Source organism: Sinocyclocheilus anshuiensis, unplaced genomic scaffold (genome assembly GCF_001515605.1).
Source record: "Sinocyclocheilus anshuiensis isolate Anshui unplaced genomic scaffold, SAMN03320099.WGS_v1.1 scaffold283, whole genome shotgun sequence".
NCBI lineage: Eukaryota > Metazoa > Chordata > Actinopteri > Cypriniformes > Cyprinidae > Sinocyclocheilus > Sinocyclocheilus anshuiensis.
The window spans coordinates 4,090,847-4,113,656 of record NW_015549605.1 but is presented as its reverse complement, the minus strand read 5'-3'; the positions used below and the strand labels follow the sequence as shown (position 1 = coordinate 4,113,656).

The window sequence follows — 22,810 nt, the reverse complement described above, 5'->3', positions numbered from 1 at the left end:
TATGGATATTCAGCATACAGGGTTTTACATGACATTTATGGGCAGGTAAATCTAAACAGGTGTGCTGAAGAGTATCTTGTTTACTTTCTACTGCCTCTATCTTATATATTTTGAATATCCAAGATTTCATGCCACAAACCTTTCAATCTTTGTCCAAAGACGGTTTTAGTCCTTTGGACCCAGAGTGAATGGAACTGAATGCAGAATTTAATAAATCTGAATTGAAAAAGCACAAATAACAACTCAGTCAGAGGTCAAACATTTGATTGTCTCCTCAGCCAGATACACACTTTCAGAAAGCAAATGCAACTCTCCTCCTCAAAGATAATGAGGAATGTTCCCTGACTTTGCTTCTGGAGGCCATGAAAACATTTTGCTCTAAAATTAGCCATGCAAAGGGTGTGCTGCATTTTATTAACAAACGTCACTAATGTGTCCTAAAGATAGCTGCCAAGATGACAGCTATGCGATAAAGGCTTTTAAAGAGCCGAAGATAAGAGCGAACCCAACCGAGCATATGAGGGAGTGGGATTCGAGTGTCCGTGTCTCCATGGAGATGTGAGGGCTTGCTTAATTCAGAGGTTTGGCGTTCAGCCCAGCATGGGAGGACGCTTGCATACACCCATGCCTATACACACAAACGCACTGGAGTCTAGTGCGCTCTGCTGGCCAGCCTGTGTAGCAAACTGCACTAAATCTGTATAACAACAAGTCTCTCGCAGAAAAGGTCAGACTTTAACAAACTCAGCATGTGCGTCAAGTAAAATAAGCAGACACATTCTCCTTCTAACGCCCTGAACTCAATACCTTTCATCAACCGCTCTCTTTGCAGTCATCCCAAACCGCACACGCACCATGTGGCCCTCTTAAATGAGTGATCTGGAGGTTTTCGCCAGACTTACTGCCTTTCCAGCATTTATTGGTTTATTCAGAGGGTTTTTGGGGTCTTGTGGCAATACAAATGAGCTGTGAGAAACATGGGGAGGTCTGTCAGTGCTCAGTCACAAAATCCTGTGGGCCGTGGTTTTTCCACCACGACATTGCTTCCAGAAATTGATGAGCATCAACTGGATCCTGGTGAGTGCTGCTTATTTGCTTGACAGTATGTGCTGAATAATAATAATGACTTAACTACTGCATGTTTTTTTACCCACATGAAGATTATGCAGAAATTGCCTTGTTTACGACGTCTGGCCGACCCAAACTGCACTGATCTGAAGTCCAGGCTGTTTTGAATTAAGTCATTAGGATGTATAGTCTTAATTTAAGGTTCTGCATAACATCTAGGTCAGGAGGACTGACCGTGGGCTATGATATCTGGGACAGAGAAGCTAAACATAAGAATGAGAAAAAGCACCATAATGCGAGTGACGGATGGAAATCTGTCACTCTTGGACACAAAGGCCCAAAAATCTAAAAATATGCCACACATTAGGTCAGGGGTCACTGAATCTGTCCGAAAGTATGTCACAACATTACGCCTCCTGTCCTGAACAAGTTTTAATGAGGACTATGGATGCACAATGAGTCCAGAGAGCATCATAAAGGTCAAAGCAACTGCTAATATTGTAACTGAACTTTCCAGTGGGAAAGACATAAGACAGACAGTTGAAGGACATTGACATTGTAATCGTTCATTATTTTTACACTACTTGCCAAACTAATATTTCTGTAAGAAAAACAACAAAGATTTCATTTTTTTCCTGGTAATGATGTGCAAACATCTTTAAAACAAGATTTACTTGAGAATCAAAATTGCATAAGATATTATAAATTCATATAAACAATATTATAAGTTGATCCCTTGTCATTTGAATTGTAACTTAAAGCTTAAAGAGTTAGGAATAAGTACGTAAAATGAATTTTTTGCCAAACGGCAGTAGTTTTCTGTAAATCTACGTCAGTTATGGTTGCTTCCGGGCAGCTTTCTCGCCTCCGCTCTGTTGATATGACTCTTCAGGATTATAGCGCGTTCTCAGTGATTTGCTGGCCTGCGGCAGATTTAATGCGTGAGGTAAGCTGTTCGCGAAGCGCTCGCCCAAGCGGAAAAATGTGCTGTTGCTGTCAGATCTCGATTGCCGAAAATTACATTGTGTTTGATGCAAAACCAACTCGACTAAATCAAAAGAAAAAAAACACTAACTGTATATTTTTATTTTCTCAAGCAAAGCAAATTTTAAAAGTCCACTGAACAACTTACATTTTTGGTCATAGACAACGTATGTTGAAGATATACGTTACTGTCAACGTTATTGCCTAAGCGGTAAATTAAAAAAAAATGTTTATAAAAACATGGACTATATAAAATTTTAATAATAACAAACATCATATTGTTTTGCGTATGCTCTTGTCGCTTACAGTTTAAGTCCTTCTCTGATTTTATTATTGTTTGCAAGGTTGCAACGTTACTTTGCAATAGCTATTTTAAATACTTTTGGGTATTTTGCATGGTCTGTTATTGGAGTGTCGCACGGGTGGGAGTTTTAACTCCTATTCACTGTGAATAAAAAAATTATTTAGCTGATGCAGAGAGACATATAGACCGGGGGAATCCCCCCATCTCCCTACCCTCTGATTACGTATCATAACTTAACTACGTGTAAACGTTATTTGGCGGTTTTTACTTGGAAAACCAGCTATATTTTTCTTGCATTCGAATAACAATGAATAAACTTGAAATGATAGAAAAAGGATTGGAGATGAATTTCATTTACAAATAAGGTAGGAAATGTGCATACTTTTAAATCGACACCTGCCACGGTGTTAGTTATTTGTCATCTGTGATCCCTTTTGAGTGCCCTAAAAGCCGATTGGGGGGCGGGGTCTCATACCCGCCCTTACCAGAAAGTAGTATACTTCAAGTATATTTTTAAGTATACTTTATGAAGTATACAAATATCAGTGTACTAGTAGTATACTTGCGAGTGTACTATTTCAATACTCCTTGGGACTAAATTGGCCCACTTTCTAGTATATATAAGTATACTTTTAAGTATACTTTAAGTATAACAGTAGTAAACTTTGAGTACACAACTAGTTTACATCTATGTTTTTAGTTTGTACTGCAACTATACTAAAAGTGTACTTATAGGTATACTGATAGTTTACTAATTAAATACTTGTAGCATTTCAAAGTGTGCTAAAAATGCTACAAGTATTTAATTAGTGAACTATAATTAATAGTCTTTTTTCAGCTTTTTGTTCAAAATGTTGTTTATTTATTTATTTTATTTATTTATAAAACTTACCCACATTCAATTGTTTATAAAAAAAGAATTAGAATAAAATGTTTTTGTTTACAAGCAGATACCCTGTTCTTTTGATGTTTTGTATGTTCAGATATTCATATAACAAAATATATACAAATTAATACCTAAATAGGGACATAGTAGTATACTTAAAGTATGATGTAAAGTTCACTTAAAGAAAACTTATGAGTATACTTGCAGTATAAAACTACTAAACTACTTTAAAAAATAAATAAATAAATAAATAAACAACATTTTGAACAAAAAACTGAAAAAAGACTATTAATTGGATTCAGAATGATAATCCATTTTAAGTATATTTCTGAGAAGTACATAAAGCCCATGTCTGAGAAGTACATAAAAAGTAGGCTGAAAGTATACTTTCATATTTTTTAGCTTAAAAGAAGTATACTAATAGCACACTTGAATAAACTTATTTTTAGTAAGGGCGTTTAAAAAAGTCACCACTCGCCACTGATATATATATATATATATATATATATATATATATTCAAGCCAAACAAGACTTATCTTAAATAGTACATTTATCTTGGATATTCAGCATTTTTTATGTAATCTCTCATTGTAGCAGCCTGGTAAACATTTTAATTCCCAGCAGATTGAATTTAGATTTTTTTTTAATATTTTTATTATTATTATTCGTAAAACTAATCTTTAAGGCCAAAAACCCCACACTGAGTCCAGGCTTGATTTTAAACTAGGATTAATGTTCTACAAACTCTGTGAAACCTTAAGAAGCTTGAACTACTGACACAGTTGGACGCGTAACACAACGCACACACAGAGAAACGAGGCTACGGATGCCGGCGTACCTATTTACAAGCCACATCATGTATCAACTAATAAGTCCTAATTTATTGGGTTATTTGCCTAATTGCATTTCATGCAAGACAACGGCCCCAAGCAGAAATGTCAAACAGACAATCACAACCTACATTTTCCAACTGAAATGCTCAAATCTCTGAGGCTCACACCTTGTGTGTGAACAAATGAGAACTTCCTGGACAACATATTTATTTACTGAACATGTGCTTTTTACACACAGCAGCAATCTCCAGTATTTACTGAACAGAGCACAATGATGACATTACACTTGACCTTAGGCAAAAGGACAAGAAAGCTTTAATGTTGTTACATTGTGACTAATGTTCAGTTACATGAAACCAAAAGAGCAAACTGAGAGATCTAATTGTATTAGCCCGACATGCACCGTCCAACAGCAAGAGGATTACGGCAGTGAGGGACGGCCGTATTGCACATGCTGACGACCCCGTTGTGACCACCCCACCCAGCTAAGCCCCTCTGACAAACACATGGGCCATTTACAAATTAAACAGGCTCAAATTCTCTCACTAAATATGCATCTGTGCATGTGTGAATGGGCCGTAATTCATTCTTTTAAAGTTATTGACAGGAAATGGTAATAGAATAGAGGGCAGACAGTGTCACTGTTTAAGGCAAGACATCCGGGGTGAATAGGGTAAAAAATGTAATGTTGGATATCACCATATTTCCCAGGTTTATTGATTACATTAAGAATAAAAAAACTAAAATTTCATCAAAAATTAAGAAAAGAGTTTTCTGAAATGTTGTTTATGTATGCAAATGAGGTACTATCAAATGTATTTGCATTCTCTTATGTATTCTTAACTGTTTTAATCCATTTAAATATAATTTTAATCATTATAGTCATTTTTCTTTGCTTTTATTCTTACTAATATTTCTTATGCATGCTAATTTTATTTCTCATGCATCTGTGATTATTATTATCTTATATGTAAAGCACTTTCAGTTACTATGAGGTGCTATCTAATTTATTTGCAGAAATTTCCAGAACAGAAATCTGGATTGGAGAAAGCCAGTTTCAAAATTAACATTTTAGAGTTTAGGTTGTTTATGTTTTTACAGGATGTCTTTTTATTACTCTATACGTCAGAAAATACTGTCAATAGCCATAAAAAATGTTCACCATATTTATAAAAATAAACTTTTGTATAAAGCCATGTAAACAATGGCTCAATCTACACAATATATTGTTCTATATTGTTTATGAAATCTATGCAATAGATGAAGTGCAATAAAATAAACAGTATAAAGTGTATTTTAGATGTTTTTTTCCACTCGCCTGAAATAATTACGGGTTATGAAAACCCAAATAGTGCATGAAAAAATTTTTTTGCCTAGAGTGTCTTGCCTTAAATAGGCTGTAAAATAACATTCAAAATTGCTGGGTCAGGATGCTGTCGCACAGTTCGAAAGGGGAAAAAACTTTCCAACCTTACAACTAGGGAGTGTAATATAGAAACTGTAACACAAGCAGGTGGAAACAAGGCTCTGGAGAGATGGAGGCGAGAATGAGAGAGAGAAAGAGAGAGCGCCATTTACCGGATTCCCAGCTGCCATGGCTGACAGTAACCTCTGCCTCCATTTGTCCTTCCCCAGTTCCCCGCTCTCGTCCACACCTCTCTCAGGCTGGAACACACAGATCTGAACCGTCACACAATCACTGATGAAAGAGGGCAAAACTCTCGCTAACAATGCAAATCTCGGCTTTCCGGAAACCAAACCGGATCTACATGACTTCCTTTTTACTTGAGCATCACCAACGCAAAGCGCAGCCTACGAGCCCCAAAGCGCCAGTGCCAAATGCTTCAGGCCGGAGCAGTGCATGATGGGAAAGCTGTGCAAAAAAAGGCCCACAGCATTTGGCACCCCCTCTATCTGCCCCTACAACCATGGCAGTTCCCTTTTTGACTCTTTTCAGTAAAGCATTTGCATATTAAGCCAGAAGCCAAAAGGAAATATATTTAGATCTTTTTAAGTCAGCCATTAATGAAATGGATAATGCATAAAGCACATAAAAAAATGGTAAATACAGCCTGCCCACCTCATTTTTGTTCTTTTTATTTTTCTTCTTCCTCTGCCTCTTCTGAAGGAGAATCGTTTCGTATTTGGGTCTGGGATGCTCCTAAAGAGAAAAGGACAAAGAGGCAATTGCTTTCTACTCCGTGCGAGACCCAGTGGACAGCTGCAGACAGAGAGTTTCACACCATTCAAACAGGTCAAAAATCAAGGACACAAAGACTCAACATCTCAAAGAGCAGCCAGAAGAGAGTTTCAAACGTAAAACTCAAACCTTCGCTTTTTCCTGGCGGGAAAGATTGCGTTTAGAGAAACAACAAGTTAACATATTGGTGAGTCCATTTTTGGCCGAGACCACATGGGGACATTCACATACAGAACATTAATACTATCGGATAGGGACGCCACCATTGTGTCGCATCACATAACAGTCAGCGTTAGTCATTTTCAGTTGGTCAGTGTTAGGAAACACTGTCATTGAAATCAGCTCTTGGCCATTGCACTGGAATCCAAACAAACACTAGTGAGCATTGAGTAACATAATGTGACTATGTACGTGTGTGAATGTACCTCCTCCTCCTCCATTCCTGTCAGATCCCAGCTATAGTTCAGACTGATCTGTCTGCGCTTCCAGTGCTCTAGAAACATGGCAGCTAAAGAGAGGGAGAGATGAGGCATTCAGCAAATTAGTAGGCCTACTGACAAATATAAGCCTTGTGGGAAAAGAAAAGCAAAAGATGATTTATAAGGGACAAAGTGTCGTTTCTTAATGTAAGATAAATCACATCTCATTTACAAGACCATTAAAGAAATGCTCAAAAAATAAATTAGCCTGCTTGTTCATTTTACTTCAATAAAACAAGTTAATCCAACATAATTCTATAAAGATTTCATCATGTTCAACCAATTTACTTAATCCATTTAAAGATATTATTTTTGTAGTGTTAAAGTAAACTAGGAAACTAGGAACACGTTTTCCACTTCCCATCATGCTTTGCACTGGGATAGGGAGTGTAGATGTTGAAATAAAGTTTTTTTTAATGCATTTTTTAGCAAGATGAGGAAATGGGAGGACTTGTTAATGTTTAATGTTTTATGTTGGCATTTGAGAGGCTTTATGTTATGTTGGTGGTTTTGGGAGTTACTATTGTTGTGAAATGTTGAGATTGAGTGCTTGAGTTGAGGAACTGTATCATGTAATAAAAAATTAAATAAAAAACTGTGGGAGTGTCATGGATATAACCAACACCATTTTCTGGCTGCCAGCACCTAACATTGTATGTATAAAGAAAGGTTTTTTTTGTTTGTTTTTTTTTTGTTTTTTTTGTTTACTAGCATTTTGTTTTGCTAGTATATGTAACCGTTTACTCCAAAATAACTTGATTCGGTCATGTTTCTATTATATGGAACCACTGTCCATGATTCAATTAAGTTCAGCCAAATAGTTATCATTTTGTGCAAATAAATATCCAAAAATTACATTCTGTTATTATTTACCCACTTTCATATCATTATAAACATGTATGATCTTTTTTCTTCAGTCAAACACAAAATGAGATGTTTAGCAGAATGTTCATGATGCTCTTTTCCATCTTACAAAAGTGGTCCATATGACTTATTATATTAAAAACGTATAGTTATTTCAGTAAGTAAAGCTAAGGTACACAGAAGAAAGAATAGTCAAGGTTTGGTGAGTAAATAGTCAGGTTTGGGTGAGTAAATGACGACAGATTTTCTTTTTTTGTTTGTTTTGGGGTGAACTATCCCTTTAAATCCACACTAAACCAAACAATAAAGACCAAGGCCGTGTGTGTGCTTCGCAAAAGCATTGCATGGCTAATTAATACATCTCAGTACCTACATATGAACAGATGCAGTCTCTCTACACGCTGCTGGGGGTCTCTGTATTAGTAATAATGTATAGCTTCTGCTACCCCACGCAGGTGCCAAAGACGGGGCAGTGTCAGGAATTGAGTGGTTTCACAATGCCTCCATCAGCCGGGCCCATGGACACAGGCAGTGACAGAAAGAGGTAACACTACTCTCTGGCCATTCAACATCTCTTCAACTCCATCACTATGGAGACAGCAGCACTTCTGCACGTTAATGCTAGCCTCTCAAACTGGTCTCATATTCGACAGGACCAAATGACAGATCTAAGTCAGCTCTTCAAGTAAATAATATACAAAAGTGGCTAATATCTAAACGAGGTTTGTTATTCTTATGTTCAAAAACAAAGATAGAGTGTAGTGGACTGGAAACATTTGGGTCCTGAGATGTACAATTTAAAAAACGCACTTTCTATTGCACAAATATCTTTCTTTATAGTGAAAAAAGGTTCTGTAGATTTTTAAAATGTTCTTCACATTATGTTTTTTAATACCTGTTCACTGAAAGGTTCTTTGAGGAATCAAAAATGGTTCTTCAATAGAATTTTCACAAAAACTCCCTTTTGGAACCTTTATTTTTAATGTCAAAGAGTGTACGTTAATCATAGGTTGATGTACAGTATAAACCATCAGATCAATGCATGTAAATAAAGGTATAAAACAATAAACAGTGAGATAATGAAACGAAAGGAATTTTGAGTCGTACCCCAGAGGGACATGAAGATGGCGAAGAACACGGTGGCCGGGTTGTCAAAGAGATGGCTGGCACGCGCCGTGCCACACGCTGTGCTCAGATGCCAGTAGTCACATGCTCGATCGCAAAGGGGACACATAGTGAAGTTCTGATCCTCGTCACACATCTCCTGGCTGGCAGAAACGCACACAAAAAACACACATGCACACAATTAGACACGGCCGTGCAACAGTCCAACGAAATAAATTAATTATGGCCTTGATATGATGCAGTGTGTTCATCCATCAGCGTGGCCCAATGTCTAAAGTATCAATTAAAAATGCAACACTATTTTATCTTGTGACCTCGGAAAATGCGGCTGCACTGGACAGAAACATTCCCTGCGGTCTCAAAAATAATACCGCCTGGCTCACTGTGTACTCAAACAAGTACTGACATTTAAAAGGATCACAATATTCCCTGTTCTCCCCAGGGATGTTTCAGTCACAAATGCATGCTGAGCACATTCTTAAAGCACTTGCAATTCTAGCATAAATTAGTCCCATGAATCAGATGAAACCACACAAACACCAGAACTATGTTCCTTGATTCTAATTATCACTTTAATATCAGCGGAATATAATAATCACAGTCCGTTACTCTCAAGCTGGCAGCTGTCGCGTGCCCACCCACAACAGGGACCCGTGCCCAGCCCTCGGTGGGCTTTATCGGCACATACCTAGGTATGTTTGTTTCCACAGTGGCCCAGCCATAGAAGAACACGATGATGCCCACCACAGACGCAGGGATCAAAAGCTGAGTATAGACACCAAGCCAGGCAAAGTAGAGACCTATCTTCTCGCCAAAGTACTTCCTAAAGGTAACACAGAAAACATTGGCATGCGGCAATCAATCAAGTATTGATCTACATCAGAGGTGCCCAAACTTTTTACTACAATGGACCGTGTGCTAATAGTAAATGTTGTATTATATCCAAATATGAATTCGAAATGAAGATATACATGAAAAAAATCAAATTTTTTCCAATTTTATCCTGACATGTCAGGCCAAATCTGTGCCGCAGGCCCTGGTTTGGGCATCTCTGATCTAAAGCAATGTGTCAAAGTGATCTGAGAGTTACCTGATAAGATCAACAGGCTGATACTTGTAAAAAGCACCGTATCTTGCCCATTCATCATGTAACAGCTGAAACCGGTACAACAGAAATACAGAATTTAATCACATTCTCCCTTCTGATTCATTGCATAAAAATGCAACACAATAGCAGCATACTTGTCTGTCGTTCTTCCCCTCAGCTTGTCCACTGGGGTGGAAGTCTCCCTATAAGCATACAAAAACACATTTCAAGTCAACCTGACAGCAGAACAAATGGCAAAGGAAAAAAAAAAAAAAAAAAAACCTCACATCGTGTAGTGGGAACGCTGAATCATAGACCCCGTTGGCTATCAATGTGGTGATACCTGTGAGGCAAAAAAGAGGGCACCTTAAAATACCCGGGAATAATGATTGACTGCTTTGACTTTAAAGTGACCCAACTTCATTGCTTTTGGAAAGCCGGCAGCCTGAGTCCTCGAGGCGGAAGACAGCTGACATGTAGAACACAGGCTTTAATCAAAGTAATTAATCAGTCCTCAAAGGAACGACACATACGCTCTGGTGATTAGCCCTCAATTAATAAAGTAGCTCTCCAGCAACAAGCTGGAAAGACCACCACTACCCATCGCCCCCCTCTTTCCACCTCAATGGACCCGGCTTCAATTCGGATCCCAATCCCAGAACTTTATGACCCAATTTACTCAGTTTGTACAAAACCAAGTGAGAGAAAGTATGAGAGATGGAAAGAAAAGGAGGGGTACGGCTGGAGAACTAAAGAGAGCATCAAGCCGTCCCTTCTACCAGATAGCCTCGATCTCCCAGTAGCCCACGGTGGTCCGTCTGCACGGTGGCTCAGTCCAAGGGAGCATATGGCATGGGCTTGTGTTGCACCCTGTCCCAACTGCACCGTGCCCACATCCAAAGCTCTCATTCTGGCCCTGACTATCCTGAGGATTCCCCGAACGCTAGTCTGTGCTTAGGTTATGGATTAATGTATTACTAACCCATGGTTTGGCAGGTCCGTGAGCAGGCGGTGCGTCTGAGGATTTCATACACCTGGGACAGACAGTGAGAGAGAGAGAGAAAGAGTGAGAGAGATACAAGCAAACAAGAAACCTGAAAATTGTTCCTGGAAAAACCCCGGCGGAATTGGTTTCCTAGAAGGTTGCCTAGAGACGTCAGTCTCCTGCTGCTAGCAAATAACTTTTGTTCCCTTTTGTATATCGTGTTCTCTTCTCAACATTCAAAGAACACGTATCACATTGTACCATTCCGGCTGAAAAGAACTTTCATGAGCAAAGTAATAGAGACTCACTATTCGGCTCCTTGTGGCGTTGTCAAAGAAGGTGTCCTTTGACTTGATGTTGTACCTGCAAAAAGGCCAAAAATAGCGATGAGACATCCATGAGTTACCCAGATTCCTTTGGCAATCAAACAAATCCTGTCAAGTCCTCTAAGAAAGGAACAAAATCCCTTGTGGCCCCTGATGACATTTAACCCCACATCACCCCAACCACGGCAGGTTCTCACAGGTGGAGCTTGTCCCGGGAGAAACAGTGTGAAAGGAACTTGGTACGGCTGTGTTCTTGCTCCTGATGGGGTACTTTGGGCTGGAACGGTTGATTTAACTTCCGCCACGCTTCGTTCATGGTGGCAGCCAGACCTTTTTCTTCCCTTAACTCGTAACTCTGAACAAGAGACAAAGTTTTTGCAGTCAAAAATTGGCAGCAAATCATTAGACCAACAATCAGCATCAGTCATATGTGCTTTTCCCTCTCTCCCTTTCATACATCAGAGACACACTACATAACGTATGCAGGGACTTCTTAGGGCTTGTGGAGAACTCGCATAAGGACATCCCAAGGGACTCGGGTCTGTCTTGAGATTAGGAGGGAGCTCTGCTGTGTCTTACCTTCTTGGTGGGCACCTTGATCTTGAGAAACTCTGCCTCTCTGCTCAACACCTGCCAAGGCGCATGTAGCCGGATGAAAGCATGACCATGAGCCTTGTTCTGGGGAAAGAATTGAAAAGAAAGATCTTGACATACAGCCTCCAAGTTGATTTGCGTCATTTTATGAAAAAAAAATAATAAATACAATCAGAGAAAATAAACAGTTCTAAAGTATAAGTGACCTGTTTTTAACATAAATTTTGGTTCAGGCCAGTTAAGATGAGATAAATGCTAACCCATATGCATTTCCAATTGAATTTTCACTCATTATTTTGGTAATTAGTTGACTTTTATTGAATTTTTATTGTATATGTACTGTCAAAATGTGCAAAAACTGTTCCTTAAGGCAGTACCCTTAAAAGAACAACTTTGTATCTCATCTAACCATAGCAATATGTACCCTTAAACGGATAGTTCACCCAAAAATGAAAGTTTGATGTTTATCTGCTTACCCCCAGGGCATCCAAGATGTAGGTGACTTTGTTTCTTCAGTAGAACACATATGATGATTTTTAACTCCAACCGTTGCAGTCTATCAGTCGTATAATGCATGGCAATGGTAACAAAATCTATGAGAGTAAAAAAAACATGCACAGACAAATCCAAATTAAACCCTGCGGCTCGTGACGACACATTGATGTCCTAAGACACGAAACGATCGGTTTGTGCCAGAAACCGAACAGTATTTATATAATTTTTTTACCTCTAATACACCACTATGTCCAACTGTCTTTGGGCGCACGCAAGGCATCAGGTGCGTGAGGTGTGTACGCGCTCTAGCGTAGTTTACGTTGATTTGTCTGTGCATGTTTTTTTACTCTCATAGATTTTGTTACCATTGCCTTGCATTATATGACTGATAGACTGCAACGGTTGGAGTTAAAAATCATCATATGTGTTCTACTGAAGAAACAAAGTCACCTACATCTTGGATGCCCTGGGGGTAAGCAGATAAACATCAAATTTTCATTTTTGGGTGAACTATCCCTTTAAGGTACTACCATGAACCCTTTTAGGGGTAAATAAGGTACAAAGACGTCACTTGAAGGGTATTGCCCCGGTGACAAACTATTGGAGCCCTAAAGGAACAATCTTAGCACATTTTTTTTTAGAATGTGGGAAATTAAGAAATGAATATTATTGAAACAACCTTTTTTTTTAAGAAAACAACTAAACCCAATTACACCAGCCTCACAAATGTTGTGATTATATACTTGCATATTTTAAGCACTAATTTGAAGTGCTGACCACTTGCCTCTTATGTTTCTAAGTAGGGTTGGGTATCATTTGAATTGTATTAATTACAATTCCGATTAATATTATGAATCAGTGTTTTTGAATTAATCTCTTGAATGAATGATTCAAAGACAAATACATTTTTTACAGCCCCTTTTCGCCAACTAAAAAAAAAAAGATGCGCATACAGGAATTGAGGTGGAATTGAAATTTTAATTTTACAACAAGTATTCGATTCCTGACCTTAAGTATCCAATTCTGGAATTGGAATTGATTTTCGATTCCCAACCCTATTTCTATGTGTTTTACCATAAATACATTTCACATTCATTTAAACATATGGTGGAAATTATGGCCTTTGGTAATCGACAGCATGCAAATACAAACACATACATTGAAAATAACCTAGAATAGGCAGAATCAATGTCAAAAGAGTGGCAGATTGTCATCAAGCCCATCCAAGAGCCCCTAAAGAGGGACTATATATTACATAAACTTGGGGGGTATGGAAATGATCTCTTTTTGCTAGTTGTAGCCATGAAACCTAACACTGAAGCTGCGTCGTGCCCATACAGAGATGACAGTAACTGTATCTGTCTGGCAGTGGTCAGCCATGCCATTTAGAGAAGCATGTGTTAAGGAAGATGAAACTGAAAGAGACATTGAGATGAGAGTGATGAGACAGAAAGAGATGATGGAAACCTGAGGACATCCTCACCGTCCCCTGCGTTCCAACATCACAGGTGTTTTTTCTCTGCCCCCTCCACACACACACACACACACTCATAAAAGAGAGATAAAAATAACATGTGGATCTGAGAAGGTTAATTAGGATAAGATATTCCAATTAGTACTTCATCTCAGCAGGGTAAGGCAATTAGGTCGATTTGAGCACAGTCTGAGCAGGAGCCATCACTACAGAAACCGGCTGCGACTGACATTTGAGGGGATTCGAAGACCCATGAGCGGAAACGGTTCTTCATGGCAGGTTGAACCCTGTCTTTGACATTTGGTTTCATGAACTCAAGCAAAGAGAAACAACTCCTCTGAACGGATGCAATCCTAAGAATTCATGGCTTATACAGTGATGCAAACTCTAGCCTAAGGTGACCAGACGTGCCACTTCCCGGGGACACGTTCTGCACAGGATTTCTAAATTGCTTAAAATAACCAGGTGTTGGTTGTTTGATCATTGTATGACATCAAAGTACCGCGAGAGCGATTCGAAAGCATGGAGCCGTCTGCTCTGCTCTCTATAACTCACGTGGTACTTATGTCATACACCGATAGATCGGCTCAGCGCAAACAGCCAACACCTGGTTATTTTAGGCAATTTAGAAATCCTGTGCAGAACGTGTCCCCGGGAAGTGGCATGTCTGGTCACCTTACTCTAGCCTCAGACTCAAACTTAAGTCGCACTTAAATAGACTCGACTCCAAATTAAAGGCTTGCAAACAGTCTTTAGGTCCACAATAAGAAACTGTTCAGTTAAAAGGGAGTTTCTTTTGCGTGCCATAACTCTTGTGAGATTATGCATCATTTTGTATTACATCATTTGTTTTACACAACAGCATTTCTTAATGTCCTGAGGTTTACAGACAATGATAATGAGAGAAGCACTGGCATCTACTTTAGAAAATGCCTCCATATCTGAAATTGTGTTGCATAAAGCATTCTAGAAATATTGAAATATATAATGTTAAATGTATGTTTAGCATGGTTTGGCTTGAGGGAAAACAAATCCCAGTTACCATAGTTACCCATTCATTTTCTATTCAGAAAATGAGAATAAATTTTCTATTGAGTGCATTTATAGATTACTCAAATTAGCCTGCAATATATAAAAAATGAGACTTGTAACTTGATTTGGACTCCACCTCAAGGACATGAGACTAGACTCTATGTCAGAGACTTGTGAACATGATGGTTCACTTGTTGTTATTGATGCTGATAATTAACTCTCTGTAAATGCATCATGCATGAATATTTACACCACTGAGAAAGGTGCACTAGTTAAACCCTAAAATAGATAGGTTGTTTCAGCATGGACCCCTACAGAAAAAAACACAATCACTAGCTGTGCAAATTGATGCCAAATTACAAAAACTGCAGAAAAATCTTTCTCACCACATCGTCCTTCCGGTTTTGTTGTTTTTAGGCTCGTTTTTTTTTATTGCCACCATAGAAAGTCAATGTTATCCATCAGACCAGGGCTATTAAGACAAACAAACACAGCTAAAGCAGCCACTGACACATGATACCAGCGGCAGCGATGTCCCCTTGAGCATTGAAGATATTCAAAACAAAACTTCACTCCCTATAAAGTCAATCCACCAGGCAGCTCATGCATGAAACAATAAACCAAAACTAGACTATTCTAGAACACCTGAAGTTATTTGAGATAGCATATCCACCAGAGTGATAGTAAACTGTAACGATGTGCTGAGATAAGAGGAACAAGCCAGGTGAGACATGGTTCTAAGGTGTGACTTGACCCGCTGTCCCTGTTCAGACTGTCTTCAATCAAACTTCGCTTACCGGCTGAATAATTCAGAGCGTCTGACCGCAGGTATTTGTAGCGGTCACAGAGCATACCTCAAAAACACCGGCCGGGGCAAAACATTATGTAATGACTGTGATCAGACAAAGCAGGAGAAGACTGTTGAATTAAGGTTCAGTGATCACGATGATGATGATAGCCATCATGACAAAGCATGTCACTGCAGGCACATCTTGCCACCTTAGTAGGGTTTCCATGGGGAAACGATGATTTGGAGTGCATTGTTTAATACCTCAGTGTTTTAAATGCATGATGCATGATAAAAACACCTCAGGTTCAGATGATTAAGTCCGATTTCAAAAAGGAGGAATCTATCATTTACAACAACGACAAACAGCAAAGCCTTAAATTTAGAGCAGAAATTTGGTCCCTTTCAGGATAGGGTACAGTTAACTCAGTGTGCTGTCAAAGGCTGGTTCACAGCTCTTCTAAAAGAGAGTAGTCAATCACTACTATTACCAGCCTGATAATCTTACTTGGCTTCACACCACAAGCATTCACAGTCTAATCACCCTACAGATGCAGTGCAAAATGATCACAAAGACAGAGATGCACAATAACAACGCGTTTTCTGCTATTATCTACAAGAGAGTTTTTCATCAGACAAGAAAGCATGTCAATTAGCTTTTTAAGTAAGGAGATTTCACCTGATTCCCCAGATATGATATTAAAACAAGCTCACTAGCAACAGTTGAAGAAGAGTTCATTTGGGACCATTAATAATACCATACAAATACAGTCCAATTACTCCATAATGGGCCATCTTTAAGAGTAATGGCTTACATAACAAAACAGTGATACATGGATGATTCCCAAATTGGTCTGATGCCCTGTGAAATGGTAACTCTATCCAATACTAGGCTGCGTAGTAGGACTTGGAAAGACTGACTAGCTCATAATTCAAGCACACACATACACTATTAAGTAAAGTCTTTATGAAAACAAACTGAAAAATTAAAAAAAATTATTTCCAAAATTTCTAGGATATGAATAGAAGTGGTCACTCTTGAAGATCATGACTGATATTGTTTTTGATAAGGCACGACTCAACTGATCTAAAGTGACAGCTTTCTGTAAAATCAACACCAGATGTGGCTCTCACAAAGGAGCACCAGCACAAATAAGATCTAGTCAGCTTCTACTCACCTCTTTATCATGCTCAATTTCCAGCCCAGCGTCCTTTAAATTACCCTCGAACTCCTCTCGGATCATGATTTTCTCCCCATCGGCGGGGTCCGGGGGTCCGACGTCCACCACCACCTCCGCAGGTTCATCCTTCCCTCCCTCTTGGTCTTTCTCCTCCACTCCTAAAGGATAACTACCATTGGAGATGATGGACAGTCTGTGTTGACTAGGAGACCCCCTGACGGAGGAGCGTTTTCGGTAGTGGTACACCAGTACATAGTCCACTTTCCTTCGGCCGTCAGCAAAGCACAGCCGTTTGCGAGGGTCCTGGTCCATGTCCATCATGTTATTGGCCACCTGAACAGGTGAGAGGAGAATACAATGTACCCAGGCTCACTGTTCATCAGCAGTGTGTGTGCATATCAAATTCAACTCAGGAGAAAGGGGGGGAGGGAGTATGGTGAGGATAGATGTAGGTCAGACTATTGCTTCTTAATTTGGCTGCTCTCAATACACTTCAATGTAGATTGAAAGTGTGAAGGCAATAGCCACTTTTCATTGATGCCATTATTTCTGGGTTATCCTTCATTCAAGTTACTGGCTGTAGAACTAATGCTAACCTGTTTGAGTATTGCAGCTAGTATTCTAGTAGTACTAATCTTGAGAAATCAAAAGCATACTCACATGTATCTTGTTGTCACTTGTCTGCAGCATGTTGTCACACTTAAAGAAAAACACAAAAACAGTAAGAAACAGCAACACTTTCTCGGCGTTCCAGGAAAATTGTGTTTTTTCACCGCTTCTGGTGGCATGCCCGTTTCTGATGTCACACTACAGAGACGCCACCATCCATATTTCCCTCTGTTTATCCATCTAACTCGCAAAGCATGAAACCCATCCGTCTGTCTGATTTTGGCACCGTTGACTGGGAAGCGCAAAGCTTTGCTTCACGCACAACAGAACGCATCTCCACAGAAACTTCTGATTTGTCCCTGACTAATTATCCCTGGAGGAATACCTGCGCGTCTCCAAGCGCCGGAGCGCATCATTACGCGCCGGAGGGGCTTTCGCGCGTGCGTAAAGATGGAGTCGCCAACAGGTTCAAAAGAAGAAAAAAATACATTCCGCGAACATCCGTTTATTGCATCATGAATCTCTGTTAAATAGCGCTTGGTTTGAGTTAATATTTAGGATTCGGGGATAAGTGCCCCCACGAGCACAATGTGCTTACTTCTGTGCTAGTAATGTAGAAAAATGCTAAAGTAAAATAAACAGACAGAACTAAACAGAAGTTAGGTTATAATTCAAAAAGAATGTTATTTATAGACTACTAATAAATAATGTGTACTTTGCAAGTTTTTTTTACATCGGGAAACACTTATTTGAAAATAATCACTTCAGGAATAGTGTAGATTTCCTGTTATTTTCAATCGCATTTGGCAGTTGGAAAGTGTCATGTTCAAACTTTTCCTGCTTTAATTGAACAGACAGCTTGTAGTGTAGACGTATTTCATAATTTGTTTGTGGTTCATGCATTCTGCATCTTTCTCTGTCAATCGAGCAATGAGAATCCCTGAAATTAGGCTATATTGAATAAATTAATATAAATGTATTCAAGCTAATTTCATTTCTCACTAGCGACATAAATATGCAACATTTTAAAACTGATTAAATTTTACAGTACATCAAAATTACCTCAATTTTTATCATTGCATATGATGACCTCATGAATCGGGAAAGTTTTTCCATGCACAGTGACCAACGGGTGCTTATAGGAAAGTGTTGTTGTTGCTGTTGTTGTGGCACTTGTTATTTGTAGAATTTTTGTGCTATTATAGTCAACTATACTGACACTTTATTTCATTAAAGTAATCTACAAACACATAAAAACTTAATTTATTTGCCACATAGACATGTTGAGCACGCTACTCACATGATACCAAGACTCTTCAATGAAGTCAAATGGATCATCAAATGTGCAGCTGATGGATTTCATGACTTCAATCTCAGATACTTCCTTTAAATCACTGCAGATAGAGGAGGACTCACTCAAGGCAGTGCTGACTCCATTCAGAACACAGTTATTCACCTCTGTTAATGGAAACGGTAAAGTTTTAATATCAATTAATATCTATACATTTAACATTTATATTAATCTTTCTCCAAAAAGGTGACTACATAGGGTTAAGGATGCACTTTAACCTTTAAAAGACCTCAAAAAGAAACTTAAAAAGATGGCCCTTCTTACAGCGCTTTAAACACACGTCAAAAAAATACAATCCATTTACATAAACAATATTCAACACACTAACATGAACAATTTACTGTATTTTTATTCAAAACTAAATATTTCTAGTAATATCTAAATATAAGTCATATATATATATATATATATATATATATATCAAATAAATATCACATACACAGGCACTCTGCATTGTATAAATCATTAAATATTATTCATCATACATGTACATGTACAGTTTACTGTTGTCAACAGCATGTTGTTATCTGGACAGAGCACAACCATTTGGTTAAATGCCTCTGGTACAGTTTATAACTAAAGACAGGAGTTTTTAAAGCGCTGTCAACCCCTGTATAGTCAATTATCTGTCAACAGGTTTTGCCATGACTTACCTACATACGAACAGGATTTATTCACAGCCATGTTGCCGGCGAGCTGAAGTGCAACCAGGTATGGGATGCTTGGAGACTGTGAAGGCACAAAATCCTCTCCAGGCTTTGGCCAGGCTTAATTTAATACCATGACTGCTGGAGAGAGAGAGGGGGCTTATGATTGTGCCAAACTTTAACTAATTTCCAGGACCTTCAGCCATGGGTGAACAAAGCCCACTTGTCATCCAGGTCCACCAGAAATGGACCCATTAAATACTGAGAGATCTATTAAAAATTAGGATGATGCACCTGCCCCATTCACTGCAATTATGTCACTCACTAAAATATTAGGCCCAGCAGCCTTTATCCCAGCAAACAGGAAATGTTCTCAGAACTTTGGCTAACTTACAAGGTTCTCTCAAAGTTATGGAAAAAAAACATAGCACGTTTGTTCATTTAAAAAAAAAGTTCTACCAATGTTTTGCTAAAATTCCCATTAAGCAAAAAAAAAAAAAAAAATCTTGCTTAAGAGAACATTCCATAAAGGAATATTCCATTTTATAATTTTGCAAACATTGTGTTACTTTTAATCTCTAAATATTCTAAAACAAGTAATAACGTCTAAAAAACAATGTTAGACAAACATCCAACCAAAATGTTTCAGGTTTTTTTTTTTTTCCAATTTATTAATAATGTTTTTGTGTAAGTCTAATATTGGTACTGTGATGCACGTATTCTGGGACTGTGACATGATCAAGGCGTACTGGAAAGAAATACACAAAATGGTTCAGATGTTCATTGGTAAACCTTTTGATCTATCCCCAAATATCTGTCTCTTGAACTGTAAAGCTATTGCCCCTCACTGATTTCTTCAATTACAAGCTGATGGATGCAGATTGTATGTTGGATGATTGTATATGCTGCCGTAAGACACCTACACCACTGTTTTGTTATAGTACATTTATTTATTTTTTAAAATGTTTTTGTGCTATAGTTTTCAGAACATTATTAAAGATTAGATAACTTTGAACAAACGTTCTACTAACATTACTGGAAAAATGTTTGTTCATAACTTGCCAAAACATTAGCCAAAGCACTGAGAATGTTCATGTTAGCTGAAAGTTATCTGGTCTTTAAAAAGTTATTAAAATGTTAGCACAAAAACATTTATACATCATTCTTGGAACTGTTTTCTAAAACATTTTAGTTTAAACATTGCATTCAGAAATAAAATTTTACCTTTGTAGGAACATTAGCAAAATGTTATTATAACATATTTTTGTTAGCTGATATGTGATGCTCTTTCATACAGAACACCAGAAGCCTAGTAAAACATACATTTGAACACGCAATTACCAAGATTTTCATGTTGCCAAGTTACGTTCTATTTCTAGGTCTATAGGAACTCTACACATTCAGATCAGTGAGGAGACCTGGAATTTCCTCCATTCAGAAACGGCGCTTATACCCCTCACCAGCTCACCCACACAACTGCTCTCGATTTGCTTGATTTCCTCTTGGAAAAAAAAGAATGTGGAGTATGTCACGTTTTCTTTACGTTTCTGCCCGTTAAATCAGCCTTGGTGCTCTCATTCATTACACACCTTCTACTTATAGACATATATGCCTACATTACTCACATATTTCTGGAGGGTACCGTTGGGATAGATTTGGCCCACTGGAAAGGTATAGGGATTTGCACTCTAAAGGCATGATTCTAATGTATTATCTTAATCAATGCTCTATACATATGGTGGGAGGTTAAGGCAAGGGATTGACGGAAGTCAACTGTGCAACAGGCAAACCAACATATATGCAATTAATTAATAACAGATTCCATCTAAAGAGGTTTGGGGATGTGGATATGATGCAACATTAGCACTCTCTTGTGGTTAAAAAAAACGGTCGGTTGAGCTTTGATAAAGTCATCAGAATTTTAGCAGTGTGTGCCCTCTGTGGTCAACAATCAACATTGCAGCCTAACTATCGCTCATATGTCTAACAATTACCAATAAGATGTTCTTACACTTCTCAAAATTTTAACATTCCGAGAACCACTAGAGGGCGCCATTAACAGCATCATTACCCACCACTAGCCTCCAATGTCCCGAACTCAAAAGAGACCCTTTTTTTCCAAAACTGTCTTTGTGCCACTATGAATACAGAGTTGTTTTGAAGAGAGGTCCTTTCACAAAAGGCCTCAAACTGACTCTTATTTTCCTTTTCCCTTCTCGTTGAGAATAAATCTGTTGAATTTCAAATCCAAGGAACTTCTTGAACATTATAAATATCACCACAAAAGATGATTTTTTCTAATATTGTTGGTAACCAAACCGTTTCCGTTCCCAGTGACTTCTGTTGTATTTTGTGTCCATACACTGAAAGTCAACAGGAAAGGAAACAGATTAGTTAGCAACATTCTTTAAAACATCTTTTGCTTTCCACAGAAATGAGTCACAGTCATGAGAATGACATGAGGGTGAGTAAATGGTAACAGATTTTTTTTATATATATACTTTTGGTAGTAGTGTGAAAGATCATGCACTAGACACCAGAGTATGACTAAAAAATATGCAATAGGTTTTCTCAGCAAAAGAGGATGCTTGGTTATACCATGACGCAGATAAGATTAAATGTCATCATGTCTTTGTTCAATGTGTGAAAATGTGGAAATATGTGCACACATTCCATGAAACCTACATGCATGAAATAGCAGTTTAAAAACTAATCTGATTTTAGTGTTTACAAAATCAGACGTTTGTTCACCCAGTAACCTCTCTCAAAATGAAATTACCTGTGAAATGTCACTCTGAGGTCAAACAGGTCTTGTGTCTGAATTAATTGTCTGGAATTTCATACCTAAATGATTAACCTCCATTTGTGAGCAGAGGCCATTGAATTGAATGAGCATCTAGGATGCTGAGGTGAAAAACATTGTGACTCAGTTCTATGCTTTGTTGACGGGCTTTGTGAAGTAAATAGAATTTCACTTCATTCCATAATAAATATATGATATTCCGTCGAGTCCCTGGCAGTATGATTGACAGTTATTGTTTTGCAGTTGCTAAGGGTGACGTGCATCACAGACGGAGATGGACGGGTGTCCCAACACTGGGGGATGAAGAAGTGTGCTGCTCTGACTGTGACAATGGGCTCCATTCATCTGCAACGAAATTGTCATCCTCACTGTACTCGCCTCTCCGCAGAGCCAGCACCACCAGCTTTAGGAAAAATCAATCATAGCAAAGAACTTCTATAATTAGACAGAGGACAGACTCTGTAAACAGAGCAGAAAATGTTTAGTGTGGAAGCAACCATGAGTAATCATTGCATAAGGTAGCAGTGCATGTTAATTATCCGCATTATGTATTTTCCGCAAATGGCACATGTGGGGTGCAATACTTTAATAAATATGACTTAAACTGTGAGTTTTGAAGATTTAGTACCTAGACATTATTGGAGAGGAAACCACAAATGACTAAATGTTTGGGCCATGACTAGCTGATGTGTCAT

At 38.4% G+C, this 22,810-nt stretch overlaps 1 protein-coding gene across 4 annotated transcripts in view; it reads right to left on the bottom strand.

Moving 5' to 3' along the window:
• Positions 1-19,381, bottom strand: part of ano2b (anoctamin 2b) — a 39,116-nt gene extending 19,735 nt beyond the window's left edge. The window contains exons 1-16 of one of the 4 annotated variants that reach the window (XM_016447642.1): positions 19,319-19,381; positions 18,615-18,772; positions 17,366-17,404; positions 16,703-17,038; positions 11,722-11,820; positions 11,340-11,497; positions 11,125-11,179; positions 10,814-10,865; positions 10,119-10,174; positions 9,987-10,034; positions 9,835-9,899; positions 9,433-9,567; positions 8,727-8,887; positions 6,702-6,784; positions 6,157-6,237; positions 5,655-5,741 (exon numbers count right to left, since the gene is read on the bottom strand). In XM_016447642.1, coding sequence (XP_016303128.1) covers positions 5,655-5,741; positions 6,157-6,237; positions 6,702-6,784; positions 8,727-8,887; positions 9,433-9,567; positions 9,835-9,899; positions 9,987-10,034; positions 10,119-10,174; positions 10,814-10,865; positions 11,125-11,179; positions 11,340-11,497; positions 11,722-11,820; positions 16,703-17,038; positions 17,366-17,404; positions 18,615-18,772; positions 19,319-19,349 — 1,644 coding nt within the window. In that variant the 5' untranslated portion in view covers positions 19,350-19,381. Of the gene's footprint in view, positions 1-5,654; positions 5,742-6,156; positions 6,238-6,701; positions 6,785-8,726; positions 8,888-9,432; positions 9,568-9,834; positions 9,900-9,986; positions 10,035-10,118; positions 10,175-10,813; positions 10,866-11,124; positions 11,180-11,339; positions 11,498-11,721; positions 11,821-16,702; positions 17,039-17,365; positions 17,405-17,478; positions 17,932-18,614; positions 18,773-19,318 lie in introns of those variants that run through there. The other 3 variants (XM_016447644.1, XM_016447643.1, XM_016447645.1) reach the window with 3 other exon arrangements.
• Positions 19,382-22,810: the final 3,429 nt, after the last annotated feature.